Source organism: Phyllobates terribilis, unplaced genomic scaffold, assembly GCF_046119375.1.
Source record: "Phyllobates terribilis strain yellow unplaced genomic scaffold, ASM4611937v1 Scaffold_86__1_contigs__length_6382490, whole genome shotgun sequence".
In the NCBI taxonomy this organism is placed as follows: Eukaryota; Metazoa; Chordata; class Amphibia; order Anura; family Dendrobatidae; genus Phyllobates; species Phyllobates terribilis.
This window is the reverse complement of record NW_027362846.1, coordinates 994058-1011921: the sequence shown is the minus strand read 5'-3', so window position 1 is coordinate 1011921 and position 17864 is coordinate 994058. Positions and strand designations below refer to the sequence as shown.

At 47.1% G+C, this 17864-nt stretch overlaps 2 protein-coding genes across 2 annotated transcripts in view; one reads left to right on the top strand and one right to left on the bottom strand.

The window, feature by feature from the left end:
• The window catches only part of LOC141197690 (uncharacterized), a 270083-nt gene that overhangs the window by 29640 nt on the left and 222579 nt on the right, over positions 1 to 17864 (top strand). The gene's annotated exons all lie outside the window — the stretch shown is intronic.
• On the bottom strand, positions 13164 to 14920 carry LOC141197743 (uncharacterized). The gene has a single exon (XM_073662830.1). It carries the CDS (start codon positions 14817 to 14819, stop codon positions 13449 to 13451), a length of 1371 nt encoding a protein of 456 aa, XP_073518931.1. The 5' UTR covers positions 14820 to 14920; the 3' UTR covers positions 13164 to 13448.

Here is a 17864-nt window from a genome sequence, read left to right as displayed (position 1 = left end):
GAGCCTGCTTCGGTGAGCGGGAGGTTACCGCTCACTTTAGCAGGCTCGTAACCATGATAAACAATGGGTTACTAGGTGCGCGTGTGCCCCCTAGTAACCCGATGTTTATCATGGTTACGAGCCTGCTACAGTGAGCGGGAGGTTACCGCTCACTTTAGCAGGCTCGTAACCATGATAAACAACGGGTTACTAGGTGCGCGCGTGCCCCTAGTAACCCGATGTTTATCATGGTTACCAGCCTGATCGCTGGTCACACACAGCGATGTGTGCTGACCAGCGGGAGGGCAACGACCAAAAAATGGTCCAGGACACTTTGCAGCGATCAGCGACTTCACAGCAGGGGCCTGATCGCTGCAAAGTGTCACACATAGCGACATCGCTGGTGAGGTCGCTGTTGCGTCACCAAAACCGTGACACAGCAGCGATCTCGCTATGTGAGAGGGGGCTTTAGGACAGTGGGATGAAACCAGAGCAAACGCAGGCAAACACGGGGAGATCATACAAACTCTTTGCAGATATTGTCCTTCGTTTGATTTGAACCCAGGACCCCAGCACTGCAAGTTGCAGTCCTAACCACTGAGCCACTGTGCTATTCAATATTCTTATATCTGTAAGAACGACGACTAACTGAGACAAAACTGTGTACTAATCAGTGCTGTGGAGTCAGTAAGCCACGCCACCAACTTAGACTCCTCAATTTCCCTGACTCCCAACTCTATGACATGTGCATACAGTGCAGCACAGATTAATCTCAACTAAAAGCCTAAATGGAACAGACATTTATAGGACATTTCATAACTTTTTTTAATTTTTCTGAAAAAAATGACTGCACATATTATTATATATTTATACCCAAGCTGGAGATTATATAATATATAAGGAACACTTAAACAACACAATGTAACTCCAAGTCAATAACACTTCTGTGAAATCTACCTGTCCAGTTAGGAAGAAACACTGATTGGGAATCAATTTCTCCTGCTGTTGTGCAAATGGAACAGACAACTGGTAGAAATGATAGGCAATTAGCGAGATACCCCTTATAAAGGAGTGGTTCTGCAGATGGTGACCACAGACCATTTCTCTGTTCTCATCCTTTTTGGCTGTTGTTTTGGTCACTTTTTCATTTTGCCATTGCTCTCACCCCTAGAGATACAGTAGCATGAGGCGATGTCTACAGTACAACCCACAGAAGTTGCTCAGGTAGTGCAGTTCATCCAGGATGGCACATCAGTGCGAGCTGTGGCAAGAAGGGTAGCTATGTCTGTCAGCACAGTATCAAGAGCATGGAGCAGATACCAGGAGATGTGGAGGGAGCCATAGGAGGGCAACAACCCAGCAGCAGGACCGCTACCTCCTCCTTTGTGCAAGGAGGAACAGGAGGAGCACTGCCAGAGCCCTGCAAAATGACCTCCAGCAGGCCACAAATGTGCATGTTTCTGCACAAACGGTTAGAAACCGAATCCATGAGGGTGGTATGAGGGCCCGACGTCCACAGATGGGGGTTGTGCTCACAGCCCAACACCGTGCAGGAGGCTTGGCATTTGCCACAGAGCACCAGGATTGGCAAAGTCGCCACTGGCGCCCTGTGCTCTTCACAGATGAAAGCAGGTTCACACTGAGCACATGTGACAGAGTCGTGGAGAGCGATCTGCTACCTGCAACATCCTTCAGCATAACGGGTTTTGCAGTGGGTCAGTAATGGTGTGGGGTGGCATTTTTTTGGAGGGCCGCACAGCCATCCATGTGCTCGCCAGAGGTAGCCTGACTGCCATTAGGTACCGAGATGAGATCCTCAGACCCCTTGTGAGACCATATGCTGGTGCTGTTGGCCCTGCGTTCCTCTTAATGCAGGACAATGCCAGACCTCATGTGGCTTGAGTGTGTCACCAGTTCCTGCAAGATGGCCGCCCGTTATCCAGACCTGAATCCTGTTGAGCATATCTGGGACATCAGGTCTCGCTCCATCCACCAACGTCACGTTGCACCACAGACTGTCCAGGAGTTGGTGGATGCTTTAGTCCAGGTCTGGGAGGAGATCCCACAGGAGACCATCCGCAACCTCATCAGGAGCATGCCCAGGTGTTGTAGGGAGGTCATACAGGCAAGTGGAGGCCACACACAATACTGAGCTTCATTTTGAGTTGTTTTAAGGACATTACATCAAAGTTGGATCAGCCTGTAGTGTGTTTTTCCACTTTAATTTTGGGGGTGACTTCAAATCCAGGCCTCTATTGGTTAATAAATTTGATTTCCATTGATTATTTTTGAGTGATTTTGTTGTCAGCACATTCAACTTTGTACAAAACAAAGTATTCAATGAGAATATTTCATTCATTCAAATCTAGGATGTGTTAGAGTGTTCCCTTTATTTTTTTGAGCAGTTTATTATAGCTGCGATCAGACTGGTACTATAAGTAGTCCCCATAGTGGGACTAAGTAAAAAAGTGGGAAAAAAAAACAACAATAAAAGTACACATATTTGGTATCGCTGCATCCGGAACGACCTGACCTATAAAACTGTCCCGCTAGTTAACCCATTTAGTGAACACAGTAAAAATAAAAGACTAAACAAAAAATGGTGCTTTATCATCATACCGCCGAACAAAAAGTGGAATAAAACGTGATCAAAAAGACAAATATAAATAAAAATTATACCGCTGAAAACGTCATCTTGGCCTGCAAAAGACAAGGTGCCATACAGCTCCATCAGGGGCTCCCCAAATGCGACATGGCGTCCGCTAATTATTCAAGCAAATTTTACATTCAAAAAGTCAAATGGCGCTTCTTTCCTTCCGTACCCTACCGTTCACCCAAACAGTGGTTTTCTCCCACATATGGGGTATCTGCTTACTCAGGAGAAATTGCACAACAAATGGTATGGTGAAATTTCTCCTGTCACCCTTATGAAAATGCAAAATTGATGGCTGAAAAACATTTTTGCGGGAAAAATGTGAAAATTTTATTTTTACGTCTCAATGTTATTGACTCACCCCCTGGGCCGTGGGGCACTCGGATCCGGGCAATAGGGAACGATGGGAGTAGTAGTGGCAACCCGGTTCCGTGGCTCAGGGTGGTCAGGCCAGTGGTAGTCCGTTATGTGCTATTGATTATGTCCGACTACGCCACCAGTGGATTTGCGGTCATTAGGTACCGCCGCTGCAAGGCAGACCGCTGGGGCTGATGAGGTGTGCAGCTGGGATGGTGTGACTCCCCACGGGAAGAGTGCGGCCCCAGGGCAGTGTAGTGAATGGTGGGAGTGATGGTGATGAGAGTCCCAGTACCGGTAGTGCTGGAGGCGCGAACTGACCCATAAACAGTCCCAGCTATGAGGGGACCTGGATGTCTGAGAGCAACGGGGAAATTGGCCCTGGTCAGGGTGAGGGTGTAGGCCTACCGTGCTTCCTGCGCTCCTTCTGGCTATCTCCTCGTTATAGGGTAACAGCCCACGTTTCCGAGCTTTCCGTGTATTCTCGCCTGTATGGCCTGCGACGTGGGTTCCTTTCTGCTCCCAGCCTTGTACGGCTTTACTGGTCCCTTCGGTTGTGGCAGGGCCTCCAGGCTTCTTAGGCCAAGGAATATACAGTCCCTTGCGGACTGGTTCTCTGCTGGGGGATGTGGAATCCTCCCAGCCTCAGACACCAAAGTCTGGTAAAGTAAGTCTTTTATCTGCCAAGACAGGCTCACTTCGCCTCTTGTCTCTGGCTTGTGGCTCTCCTCCTGCCACACTTCCTCTTAGGTGCAATACAACTTTCTGTCCCTGCTCTGCTCTGGGACACATCTCAGTCCTGAGACAGGCCTTTAAGTTCTCCCTAACCTGCCCCCAGCACCAGCTTTTATAGGGGCAGCCTGCTCCCCCTACTGGCCTGAGACAGGAGGTACTGCATGCTAATGTTCCCCTGACTAGAGAACCTCCCCCTTGCTCTCAGACACAGCTTTATTACATTTTGTGGCATCCAGGCCAGGGTGACACATTCCCCCCTAGTGAAATTTAGTACTCCAGGACTAAACAATAAACAAGGATTATATGCATGACCATAAAACATTAGTATACAAGCGACGCACAGATTGAGTTCTTAAGGTCACAGTGTGGTCTGTGACCGGGTGTCCATATCACCAACACAACGGGGAGCCTTAACCAGGTGGGGGTCTGTCCTACCCCAAGTCCTTCACAGTCTTAGTTCATTCCTGGGTTAGGCTCCGAACGCAGTCCATACAAGGTCCCGGTTATAAAAAGTCCATAACCTTTGAGTCCTTACGATAGCTGCAAGAAACTGAAACACAGAATTACCAAACATGCATGTAACTTTGCAAACATTTCAACAGTTGGTAACAGGGTCATTTACAATCTTAGTGCACTCTATATTCTCCAGCGAGCGGGTATCTGTCCCTTTGTGCTCCTGGTTGACCTACGTAGCCCACTGTCTGGTGGTGGACTGACCTGGCTTTCCCCACTAGCGTTAGGGGTACAGCTACCAGCTGGGTGTACAGGTAGGGCAGGCAGCTGTCTGCGGGTCCTTTGGCTTACCGCAGGCATGGCAGGCTCACTGTCAGCAGAGGGTTGACTCTCCTGGGCTGCTGGTACAGGCTCTTCTGCCTCTGGAACCGCTTGCTCCTCTTCACCTTCCGGCTCTGGTGTTGGTTGTTGCTGTGCCGGTTGCAGGAAATCCAGGACGGGTACCACTATGGCATCATTTATGCGAGTCCAGGACTGAGGGAACTCTCCGAGAACGGTGCTGATCATTTCTTCCTTGTCCTCTGCGGGTTCAAGGTCACTCTGATCCTCTTCTGCACTACGGAGTTGCTCGGGGCACCTTTTGAGGTGGTCTCTGGAGACGACACTAGTGATTTCTCCTCCGTCCTTGGTGATTACGCACACCTTTGGGTTGTCGTGGTCAGACTGCAGTACGGTGTAGGGTTCCCTTTCCCACTGGTCATCCAACTTATGTAGACTTCTTTTTCGCTTCAGGACTTGCTCACCAGGTCCTAGGGGACCAACAGGGGCGTGTTGGTTGAAGAGTTTTTCTTGCCTCTCTCTCACCTGGGCCAGGCTCTTCTCCACACTCTCCTGTACCTTCTTGTACTGCAGTTGCCTTTCCGTATCCCAGTCTGCATCCGGGGAGGTGTCCTCAGGTGTTAGGACTCCCATCTCCAGGTCTACGGGCAGCTTACCTGGTCTAGCTCGCATCAGGTAAGCCGGGGTGCAGTTTGTAGCATTCACCGGGATATTGTTGTATAGGTCTATCAGGTCCGGCAGTTTTTCTGGCCACAGGCTGCGTTCCTCCAGGGGCAACATCTTCAGGAGATCAATGACTATATTGTTCATCTTCTCACACATCCCATTAGTTTGGGGGTGGTAAGGCGTTGTACGAATCTTCTTACAGCCATAGAGGTTGCAGAACTCCTGGAAGATTTCAGCCTCGAACGCTGGACCCTGGTCTGTCAGGACCTGTTCCGGATACCCGTGTGGACGGCAGAAATATTGCTGGAAGGCTCTGGCCGCTGTTTGGGCTGTCAAGTCCTTTACCGGGACCACCACTAGAAAACGGGAATAGTGGTCCACGATTGTCAGGGCATAGATGTATCCAGACCGGCTTGGAGCCAATTTGACGTGGTCCAGAGCTACCAGCTCAAGAGGCTGCGTGGTGACGATGGGCCTCAAGGGTGTCTTCTGGCTTGTGCGGTCCTTCCTCCTCAGGTGACAAGGGCCACAGTCTCTGCACCACTTTTCTACAGCTCCTCTCATGCCGACCCAAAAGAACCTTCCTCTTAGCAGGAACTCCAGTTTCTTCCAACCGAAGTGCCCCACTCTGTCATGGTAAGCCCCCAGGACAATAGCTGCATCCCGCCTTGGAACCACGACTTGCCAGGTCAGCTCGTGCGTCCGGTGGTTGACAATCCTTCTGCACAACTTGCCTTCGTAGAGGAACAGCTTGCTCTTCTCCTTCCATAGCTGCTTGGCTTCCTCTGGGGCATCTGGATCTAAGCGGGCGTCTTCCTGGGTCAACAGATCTTTCACCAGGCGGATGGCAGGGTCACTATCTTGGGTCTCGGCCCAGCTGTGGTGAGGTAGGGGATTGATCATCACGGTTGTTAGATCCTCCTCCTTCACGCGGTGGGAGTATTGAGCGGCTCCATACCGGTGAAAGGCGGGGAGTTCTACCTCCTCCAGCTCTTCTGGGTCTTCGTCACCTTCAGGTAAGTGAGGCATTCTTGATAGGGCGTCCGCGTTGGCATTGGTTTTGCCTGCCCGGTACTTGATCACGAAGTCATAGTTGGAGAGACGGGCCATCCACCGCTGTTCCAGGGCACCCAGTCTTGCATTGTCCAGGTGTGTCAACGGGTTGTTGTCCGTGTACACGGTGAACTTTGCGGAGGCCAGGTAATGCTTGAAGCGTTCCGTCACGGCCCACACCACCGCCAAGAATTCTAGCTTGAAGGAGCTGTAATTCTCCGGGTTCCTCTCGGTGGGTCTCAGCTTCCGGCTACCTGCCATTACCCGCTAGTAAGGTCCAAAGTAGAAAAGAAGTTAGCTGATTTTAGTGCGGCTAAAGACTCCTCTATTCTAGGCAGCGGATATGCGTCTTTGTGGGTGATACGGTTGATTTGTCTATAGTCGACGCACATTCTCATGGTGCCGTCTTTCTTTTTCACCAGAACCAAGGGGGCTGCCCAGGGGCTACAGCTGTCTCTAATGACCCCAGCTTCTTTCATTTCTCTTAGCATGCCCTTGGCGTTCTGATAATGTGCAGGGGGTACAGGCCTGTGTCTCTCTTTTATTGGTGGGTGGCTCCCTGTGGGGATGTGGTCTTCTATCCCCTTTACTCTGCCGAAGTCTAGCGGGTGCTTACTAAAGACTCTCTCGTACTCCTGTACCACCCGGTAGACTCCTTGTTTTTGGTGCAGGGGAGTGGAGTCAGCACCCACATGGAGTTTCTGGCACCAGTCCTCCTTTTGTTTCTGGGAGCCATTACCCTCCGCCTGACGAGATGGAGGCAAGGGTTCCACGGCCCTGATAGCTTTGTGTTCGACCACAAACAGCTTGGCGAGTGTAGCGTACCTGGGTAAGTGTACCTTCCTCTCCCCAATGTTGAGGATGCGGACGGGCACCCTCCCATGATGGACATCAACCACCCCCCGGGCTGTCAAAATGGTGGGCCTGCTGTCTGAGTACACGGGTTCTACCATGGCTTGGTAGTCTCTACCTCTCAACCCGATTGCAGTCCGACACCAGATCATCATTTCACTTTTGGGAGGCATGGAAATGGGGAATGGGTCACTCAGTCTTACGCTACCGATCTCACCACCAGACAGTTCTACCTGCTGCCGTCTCATCAGGGCTTTTATCTCCTTGTTGAGGACTCTCTGTTGGCTGGAACTAGCATTCACCGCCACCTGTTGTAAGATTACAATTACCTCTGAAAGACAATTTTCAATTACGTTAGTACCCACAGTTATTTTAGGGTGACTTTCATGACGGTCAATGTCCACAATAATCACTCCCTGTGTCGGTAGTTCAACTTTACCAATCTTAATGGTCATCTCCTTGAACCCCATCTGCGGCACGGGTAAGCCATTACTGGCGATGATGCTCAAGTTACTGTCTGGATACCGTGTGATATCAGCATCAGTCCAATACTGCTTAAAAAGTACATAAGGGATAGTGGTTACTTGCGACCCAGTATCCAGCAAGGCGCTCATGGGGATACCGTCCAGCACCACGGGTAAAACCGGGCGCCCCCCAACGTGCTTATCACACCAATTATAAGGGCCTGGTGATCTTATGCCTGGGGGTTGGCCCTCTGCCCCAGGTTGGACCCGTTTAAATTACAGTACCTGGAAAGGTGTCCGGGCTGGTTGCATCGACGGCAAATGGGCTGTCCATCCTCTGCGTAGCGGTCTGTGGGCCTCCCTCGGAACGACGGGATCCTCCTCTGTCGACGCCACGGGACATCCTCCGGACTGGAAGCCAGCTCGATGGGTCTTGACGGGTCCACTTGCAACGCCTGGACGGTCCTGGTCAACGCCGCGACGCTCCTGGTCAGCTCCTGGACTTGGTGGTGCAGGTCTTTCGACGGGGCTTGGTTCAGGGCCTGTGCATCAGCCCCCACGGGGTCCATAGAGGAGGGCGCCGCCTCCTGGTGGTAGGTGAGAGCAGGGCGCCGGGGGTTTATAGCGCCACTGGTTGCAGACTCACGGAGCACCCATATGGCCCTGTCCTTAAATTGGGAAAAGGTCAGGTCGGGGTTCTGAAAGAACATGAGGCGCAGTTGGGCCCTGTGGGCGCTAGACAGCAGACCTTCTATGAATTGTTCTGTTAGCAGCTTATCCGTTTCCTGCACACTGCCAGGGTCAGTTTGTTGAATAGCCCTCAAGGCTTCCTGCAGATTTAGGGCATAGTCTCTGATGCTGTCCTGTGCCGCTGCTTACATCCATAGAACCTCATTTTAATCTCAGCGGAGGTACGTGTGTCAAAGGTACCCCGCAGCCGGGCCAGAATACCCTTCACAGTCCTTTTCTCCTCAGTGGGCGATGATTTTACCTCCCTTTGGGCTGCGCCAGTTAACTGCCCTGTCAATATGCTGACCTTCTGTTCCTCTGTCAGGGGGTAAACCTGGAACAAACTGTACAGCCTTTCCTTAAAGTCAGTTAGGGCATGGGGCTCCCCTGAGTAATTGGGCAGCCAGGCCGCTCCAGGGATGTAGGGCAGGGAAAAGGGCATCACCGCTGCTGCAGCTGCGTTGGTGGTAGTGGGCGCCTCTGTATCTGACATCTTCCTCCCCCCTAGTTAAGTGTGGCCTACCTTCCAACGATCCTCTTCTGTAGGCCGCGGCTCCGCTGCTGCTGCTCTGGACGAGGACCTTGCGTCGCGTCCTGATGACGTCAGCGTCGCTCTCTCTCCCTTCCAGGACCTTGCGCAGCGTCGGTGCGTGGGGCGGAGCTTCGGATCTCGCGCGCTTTCGCCGTCCACGCCCCTCTTCTTCCCGCGCGGCGTCCTGAAGATGGCGTCCGACGGCGGGAAAACGACTTCGGATGGCGGGAAAACAGCTGAAGATGGCGGGAACCGACTGAAGATGGCGGGAAACGGCTCCGGATGGCGGGAAAACAGCTGAAGATGGCGGGAACCGACTGAAGATGGCGGGAACCAACTGAAGATGGCGGGAAACGGCTCCGGATGGCGGGAACCTTCACCATGGCAGGTATGACAGTCTTTTGAAGGCACGCAGTACCCGGTGGTTGCGGGCACGAAATCCTGCCGACTACGCCAAAGCTGACTCGCCCCCTGGGCCGTGGGGCACTCGGATCCGGGCAATAGGGAACGATGGGAGTAGTAGTGGCAACCCGGTTCCGTGGCTCAGGGTGGTCAGGCCAGTGGTAGTCCGTTATGTGCTATTGATTATGTCCGACTACGCCACCCGTGGATTTGCGGTCATTAGGTACCGCCGCTGCAAGGCAGACTGCTGGGGCTGATGAGGTGTGCAGCTGGGATGGTGTGACTCCCCACGGGAAGAGTGCGGCCCCAGGGCAGTGTAGTGAATGGTGGGAGTGATGGTGGTGAGAGTCCCAGTACCGGTAGTGCTGGAGGCGCAAAGGAGCACACAGACAATAGGTTGCGGTCCAGGGTGTTTACTGAAACAGGTAAACTGACCCATAAACAGTTCCAGCTAGGAGGGGACCTGGATGTCTGAGAGCAACGGGGAAATTGGCCCTGGTCAGGGTGAGGGTGTAGGCCTACCGTGCTTCCTGCGCTCCTTCTGGCTATCTCCTCATTATAGGATAACAGCCCACGTTTCTGAGCTTTCCGTGTATTCTCGCCTGTATGGCCTGCGACGTGGGTTCCTTTCTGCTCCCAGCCTTGTACGGCTTTACTGGTCCCTTCGGTTGTGGCAGGGCCTCCAGGTTTCTTAGGCCAAGGAATATACAGTCCCTTGCGGACTGGTTCTCTGCTGGGGGATGTGGAATCCTCCCAGCCTCAGACACCAAAGTCTGGTAAAGTAAGTCTTTTATCTGCCAAGACAGGCTCACTTCGCCTCTTGTCTCTGGCTTGTGGCTCTCCTCCTGCCACACTTCCTCTTAGGTGCAATACAACTTTCTGTCCCTGCTCTGCTCTGGGACACGTCTCAGTCCTGAGACAGGCCTTCAAGTTCTCCCTAACCCTGCCCCCAGCACCAGCTTTTATAGGGGCAGCCAGCTCCCCCTACTGGCCTGAGACAGGAGGCATTGCATGCTAATGTTCCCCTGACTAGAGAACCTCCCCCTTGCTCTCAGACACAGCTTTATTACATTTTGTGGCATCCAGGCCAGGGTGACACATTATAAACTTACATCTAGATAAGTTCCCTGAAGGGTCTAGTTTCCAAAATGGTGTCACTTGTGGGGGGTTTCCACTGTTTAGGCACATCAGGGGCTCCCTAAACGCGACATGGCGTCCTCTAATTATTCCAGCAAATTTTACTTTCAAAAAGTCAAATGCGCTCTTTCCATCCCAAGCCCTGAAACACTGAACACGAGGTCGGTGAAAAACCTTTATTTCACAAGCAATCGGTTACATGGTGGCACCGCAGAAGCGGGTGCCCACACTACATAAAATACAATGAATGTATAAATACACAAACAGTTAAATATATAATATATATACATACATATACATACACACAAACATGTATTCTGAACCACAAAGGAGCAAGTATGTACAAGTAGAATGAGGCCAAGCATATAAAGCAATATACCTAGTGCAGCATGTCAATGGTCCTGGGGTAGCCTAAAAATAATAACAAGACAAGTGCCCAGAAGATGCTGGTTAGATGTTAGAGGAAGTATTCAACGTGAGGGCCAGGTCAAAACTTGTAGACAAGCAGACAAGATAGGTAATATGCCTTATACTTCTGCTCTACGTGGTCCAGGGTACCGAGTATGCGCCACGCTCTGTACCCTGGACCACTTAGGTAATATGCCTTCTATGACCTCATGTTCGGTGTTTCTGCTTTGGGTTTTGGCTTGCAAAACGCAGATTTCATTAGAATAGATTGTGGGCTCCATTAGCTGAGCCCCTAAGAAACACCCCCCCCCCAGGTGACCCCATATTGGAAACTTCACTGCCTAAGGAATTAATCTAGGGGTGTAGAAAGTATTTTGAACCCATAGGTGCCTTACAGAATTTTATAGCATTGAGTCATGGAAATATGACATTTTAGTGGTAAAAATGTAATTTTTGTATTTGCTACAAATTTGTCAGGTACACAATGGTTAATAGGTGAAACTGAACCCCATAATTTATTAAATAATATCTCCTGAAAGCGCTGATGTCCCATATGTCATCAGAAATTAGTTAGCCCACACCTCAGGGGCCGATCATCATGTCATCATGACAACATCCGGGTGACCAGAGCTAACAAGTTATTTAGGTCATGTGCAGTGCATGATCTACCTAACTGGTGTCAGTGCAGCACCGACAGTTATAAAGCATAGCAAAGCTCCTGAATAATTAATATATATATATATATATATATATATATATATATATATATATATATATATATATATATATATATATATACATATATATATAAACACATACATGCAGTTGTGCTCAAAAGTTTACATACCCCGGCAGAATTTTTCATTTTTTGGCCTTGTTTCAGAGAATATGAATGATAAAGTTTTTTTGTTTTCTCCACTCATGGTTATTGGTTGGGTGAAGCCATTTATTGTCAAACTACTGTGTTTTCTCTTTTTATATCTTAATGACAACCAAAAACATCTAAATGACCCTAAGCAAAAGTTCACATACCCTGGTGATTTTTGCCTGATAACATGCACAGAATTTGACCCAAATGGGTTTGAATGGCTACTAAAGGTAACATCCTCACCTGTGACCTGTTTGCTTGTAATCAGTGTGTGTGCGTAAAAGCTAAGTGAGTTTCTGGGATCCAGACAGACTCTTGCATCTTTCATCCAGTCACTGACATTTCTGGATTGTGAGTCATGGGGAAAGCAAAAGAATTGTCAATGGATCTATGGGAAAAGGTAGTTGAACTGTATAACACAGGAAAGGGATACAAAAAAATATCCAAGGAATTGATAATGCCAGTCAGCAGCATTCAAACTATGATTAACAAATGAAAAATCAGGAGCTCTGTAAAAATCAAACCACGGTCAGTTAGACCAACAAAAATTTCGGCCACAACTGCCAGGAAAATTGTTCGGGATGCAAAGAAAAACCCACAAATAACATCAGCTGAACATCAGGACTCTCTGAAAACTATTGATGTGGCAGTTTCAAGATGCACAATAAGGAGGCACTTGAAGAAAAATGGGCTGCATGGTCGAGTCGCCAGAAGAAAGCCATTACTGTGCAAATGCCACAATGTATCTCACCTAGAATACGCCAAACAGCATAGAGACAAGCCTCAAAACTTCTGGAACAAGGTAATTTGGAATGGTGAGACCAAAATTGAACTTTTTGGCCACAACCATAAACGTTACATTTGGAAAGAGGTCAACAAGGCCTATGATAAAAAGGACCACCATTCCTACAGTAAAGCACGGAGGTGAATCGCTGATGTTTTGGGGATGTATGAGCTACAATGGCACAGGAAACTTGGTAAAAGTTGAAGGAAGGATGAATGCAGCATGTTATCAGCAAATACTGGAGGCAAATTTGCACTCATAAGCCCGGAAGCTGCGCATGGGACCTACTTGGATGTTCCAACATAACAATGATCCAAAACACAAGGCCAAGTCGACCTGTCATTGGCTACAGCAGAACAAAGTGAAGGTTTTGGAGTGGTCATCTCAGTCTCCTGACCTCAATATCATTGAGCCACTCTGGGGAGATCTCAGGCGCGCAGTTCATGCTAGACAGCCCAGGAATTTACAGGAACTGGAGGCTGTTTGCCAAGAAGAATGGGCAGCTTTACCATATGAGAAAATAAAGAACCTCATCCACAACTACCACAAAAGACTTCAAGCTGTCATTGATGTTAGAGGGGGCAATACACGGTATTAAGAACTGGGTTATGTGAACTTTTGATCAGGGTCATTTGGATGTTTTTGGTTGTCATTAAGATTTAAAAAGAGAAAACACAGTAGTTTGACAATAAATGGCTTCACCCAACCAATAAAAATGAGTGGAGAAAAAGTTTTTTTGTTATCATTCATATTCTCTGAAACAAGGCCAAGAATGGAAAAATTCTGCCGGGGTATGTAAACTTTTGAGCACAACTGTAAGAGATTTCAAGAATGTGGAATGTTAATTGGAAGATATAGGAACTGCAAGTTGTCAGGCAGTAATGGGCAAGCTGAAAGGATATATAGGAGAGATGAATGTATGTGATCCCTATGGTATGTTGTTTCATTATTGTATGTACTGGTTTCTTGTTTTGTCAAAAAAAAAAAAGAACTAATGAAAAAAATCTCAAAAATGTATTGGATTAAAAAGAAAAAGACTAAGAAAAAGTCTTCTCCACTGTGTGGGTTCTCTGGTGCCTAATCAAATCTGATTTCTGGTTAAAACATTTCCCACATTCTGAACATGAAAAAGGCTTCTCCCCTGTGTGAGTTCTCTGGTGCTTAACTAAAGCTGATTTATCGTAAAAACATTTCCCACATTCTGAACATGAAAAAGGCTTCTCCCCTGTGTGAATTCTCTGGTGGCTAACCAAAGCTGATTTCTGTTTAAAACATTTCCCACATTCTGAACATGAAAAAGGCTTCTCCCCTGTGTGAGTTCTCTTGTGCTTAACCAAAGATGATTTCTGGTTAAAACATTTCCCACATTCTGAACATGAAAAAGGCTTCTCCCCTGTGTGCGTTCTCTGGTGCTTAATCAAATCTGATTTCTGGTTAAAACATTTCCCACATTCTGAACATGAAAAAGGATTCTCTCCTGTGTGAGTTCTCTGGTGCTTAACCAAAGCTGATTTATCGTTAAAACATTTCCCACATTCTGAACATGAAAAAGGCTTCTCCCCTGTGTGAATTCTCTGGTGGTTAACCAAAGGTGATTTATGGTTAAAACATTTCCCACATTCTGAACATGAAAACGGCTTCTCCCGTGTGTGAGTTCTCTGGTGCTTAACCAAAGATGATTTATCGTTAAAACATTTCCCACATTCTGAACATGAAAAAGGCTTCTCCCCTGTGTGGGTTCTTTGGTGCTTGACAAAATCTGATTTATGGTTAAAACATTTCCCACATTCTGAACAGTTAAAAGGCTTCTCTCCTGTGTGAATTCTCTGGTGCTTAACCAAAGCGGATTTATCGTTAAAACATTTCCCACATTCTGAACATGAAAAAGGCTTCTCCCCTGTGTGGGTTCTCTGGTGGATATTAAGATGTGCTTTCTGGTTGAAACATTTTTCACATTCTGAACAGGTAAAAGGCTTCTCCCCTGTGTGAATTCTCTGGTGCTTGACCAAAGCTGATTTCTGGTTAAAACATTTCCCACATTCTGAACATGAAAAAGGCTTCTCCCCTGTGTGGGTTCTCTGGTGGATATTAAGATGTGATTTCTGGTTGAAACATTTTTCACATTCTGAACAGGTAAAAGGCTTCTCCCCTATGTGAAGTCTCTGGTGCTTAACCAAAGCTGATTTATCGTTAAAACATTTCCCATATTTGGAACAAAAAAATCTATTGTCCGCTGTGTGTATTTTTTCATGTTTAAGAAAATACTTTTCAAGGGTAAAATTATTTCCATTTTCTGAACATGACAATGACTTCATTCCTTTATGAGCAGTTTGTTTTGTAATGCTTATTTTTTTATTTTGATTTTCCTTAGTAGTCGGTAATGAATCAGAGGACAGGAGCTGTTTCATAGGACTAGATGATAGATCTTTGCTGTGAAGGGATGATGGTATATCTGGAGTAATGGCATTCACTTCAATTGTATCCTGTGGGATCTCAAGATCATCAGATTTAAAAATTGAAGATGTCAGCTGTCCCTCTGATCTTCTGGTACAGTCATCTGCCAAGAAAAAAACAATTATTAATTTTGAATAAAATATCCCTGAAATTTATATTTTTGAACATTTCTACTTAAAACGTCTGTAGAAATGACAAGTTATTGACAGAATGACAGAGAAACGTGAAAACCTCATAGGATGAACCAGTAGAGCGTTGTGTCCAACTGTTTGTTCATTCTGCCTCCAAAATATGGAATAAGAAGCCATCAAAAAATGTTATGTAGGCAAAAATTATACCAATGAAAACTTCTTCTCATCAATAAATCAATCCAGCAAAGTCCGCTCTCCCAAAGTCAAATCTCCCCCTCGCTTCTGAGCCTTGCAGTGTGCCCAAACCACATTCAGCCTCCATGTATTTGGCATTACTATAGTGAGAAGAACCCACTTAATTTACGGTGTGTGTCTCCTGGAGCACAATCTGGACACTATGTGTTGGGTAATAAAATGGCCAATGTGCAATTTTCACTCTCCACCATCCATTGCGTGCTAATTTCCGGAAAGTGCCTGTGAAATCAAAATAATCGCTACGTCTATAGATTAATTCACTGAGGGTTATAATTTCCAAAATGGAGTCACTTTGTTATATCAAAGAAGTTGTCCAGTACTTTTTACAATTGCCCCAATGTCCCCCAATGTATTTACCCTGTGCCCATAAGTCTTTTTGTAATTACCTTATGCAGTCCTTCTTGCCTGTGAGCGGCACTATCTCTGGCCGCTCTCAGGCATCACGTGACCCCCGATAGCGTCACTCACAGGCAAGAAGGACAGCAGAAGGTAATTACAAAAATTCTTATGGGCACAGGGTAAATACATTGGGGTACATTGGTCAATTGTTAAAAGTACTGGACAACTTCTTTAAGGCTTCTGTAAATAGTGTGTCCAATCCCTGGGATCTGCTCCCCCGACGTCTGCTTCTGTCACCACCTTAATCATTCTGCAGGTAGCGCTGGTGATGGAGGAGACGTTGGAACCAGAAGCTCTGGGCAGCGCAGGCTCTGTCCAGCCACTAAGATTAGGGTGCCTGGGACCTGTAGTACCATCCAGTCTGGCAGTATGGGTGTGTGTGCTGTCCAGCTGGAGTAATCTGCTTCATCCAATCGGAAAGCACCACACCCTACTAAAGCTTATGGTATATTGCCGGAAGCTGCCAGATACAGCCTTGTTCTCCTCTGGTTCAGTCCTCTGTGCTCAGCTCACGGCTTGTGTATTTGTTTCCTGTTGTGACCTCGGCCCGTTTACTGACTACTCTTGTGTCTTCTGATTGGTATTTTCTCTGCCCTCCTGGTTCTGACCCGGCTATCTGACTATTCTTATTGGGGTTAAAGGGTGATGAGCGAGGCAATCCGTGAGATCAGGAAAATGGAGTATATAGCACCAAGTCTGTTCATGGTAGCCATCTTTTGAGCTGTCAGGTGACAATGAACAGTGCCCCCAATACATTGTGCCTGAAATATATTCCAGCAAGATCTGCATTCAGATAGCTAAATGGCGCTCCTTCTATACAACCTGTACAACCTTATATAGAATATTGTTGGATTCAAGAGAAGTTGGTAAATAGTTTGTAAGGTCCATTTGTTTCCTATTATCCTTTGTGAAGAATTCCAAAATTATCACCACATAAAGTGACACACGTCAGATTTGAAAATGCGCCCTGATAGGAACACAAAACTGTCTGCAGAAAAGGGTTAAATCAGAGTATTTTGGGAACTAACTGCTGCAGTCAAAAACTGTGACTATAGACAATAACACATCTACTGAAATGATCAAATTCAACAGTCTCCATCAGTAAGTAGTGAGTAACTAGTGGTGAAACCTCTCTGGGGTAATTACAGTATGGCGCTTGGTGGCTGTTAGTAATCTAAACTATCGTAAGGGCCAATATTTTCTGTCAGATGAGTTTCAAGAAGAAATATTAGACATTGAAACAGAACTTTTTATAATAGAGCAGAGATGAGGTGTCTTAAATGTAGACCTCGGGCATTGGGAAGAGGTAATGGAGACCTTCTTTTAAAGACTACCAGGGAGTTACAGACTCACATAAGTGAGGCAGGCCGATCCCACCACAATCAAACAAAATGAACCTGTAAAAAAAGACAGAATAAAAGATATGTTACATCCCCAACAACAACGTATATATAAGGGAGAGCTCCAACACTAAACCGGAGTCGCACTCATTTATGGTGGACCATTGGAGCTACTAGGAGTCCTGACCAGGAGAGTAGAGAAAGTATTAGCGCCCCCATTTCAGGAGAGATTGTGCAGGAATCTGAATTCCTTAGGAATGAAAACATAATGGAATTTATGACGTGGAGTGAATCCATGAAACCAGGGCTGGAGCCAACACATCTCCTGCAGGTGTGAATAAATGTATATTACAACCATCAGCCACGCACAGCTTAGAGATTTATCAAGATCCTGTTTGAAGTTAGTTGGTTTAAAAAGAAATTGAAAAGTCAGGATAAAGGGAAACTCTGTTGTTATTGTACAGAAATTCACACTTGGCCCTCACTGCACATTTAATGTTGTCGATCATAAAAGTGAAGTTTGTCCAGAAAGACTGGACCTGGTCTTGTAGGGACCATATGAGCACATTCAGCAGCACAGAAGGGAGAGAAGGTAGATTCATCCAATAAGATATCAGGGTTCTAGGAAGCCAACAGCATCATTACCCTCCGCTTTCTCTTAGAGGTCCATCATAATTTTGATTTTCTCACTTGTCAGCACATATTACATACTCTGCCATTTGGCTTTGCAGTTTACAGATCTGGGCAGGTAACGGTCAGCGTCTCCTAATCCCAGGCGGTAGGTGGATCCTCCAGGTTGTAAGTTCTACAGAAAATATCTTTTACAATTACACAAAGTAGTGTGAACATTTTCGGATGGAGGAAAATGTTGTGG

What these genes read in the sequence shown, in the direction of transcription:
- LOC141197743 (XM_073662830.1), bottom strand. Translation starts at nt 14,819, where the DNA reads ATGAAACAGCTCCTGTCCTCTGATTCATTACCGACTACTAAGGAAAAT.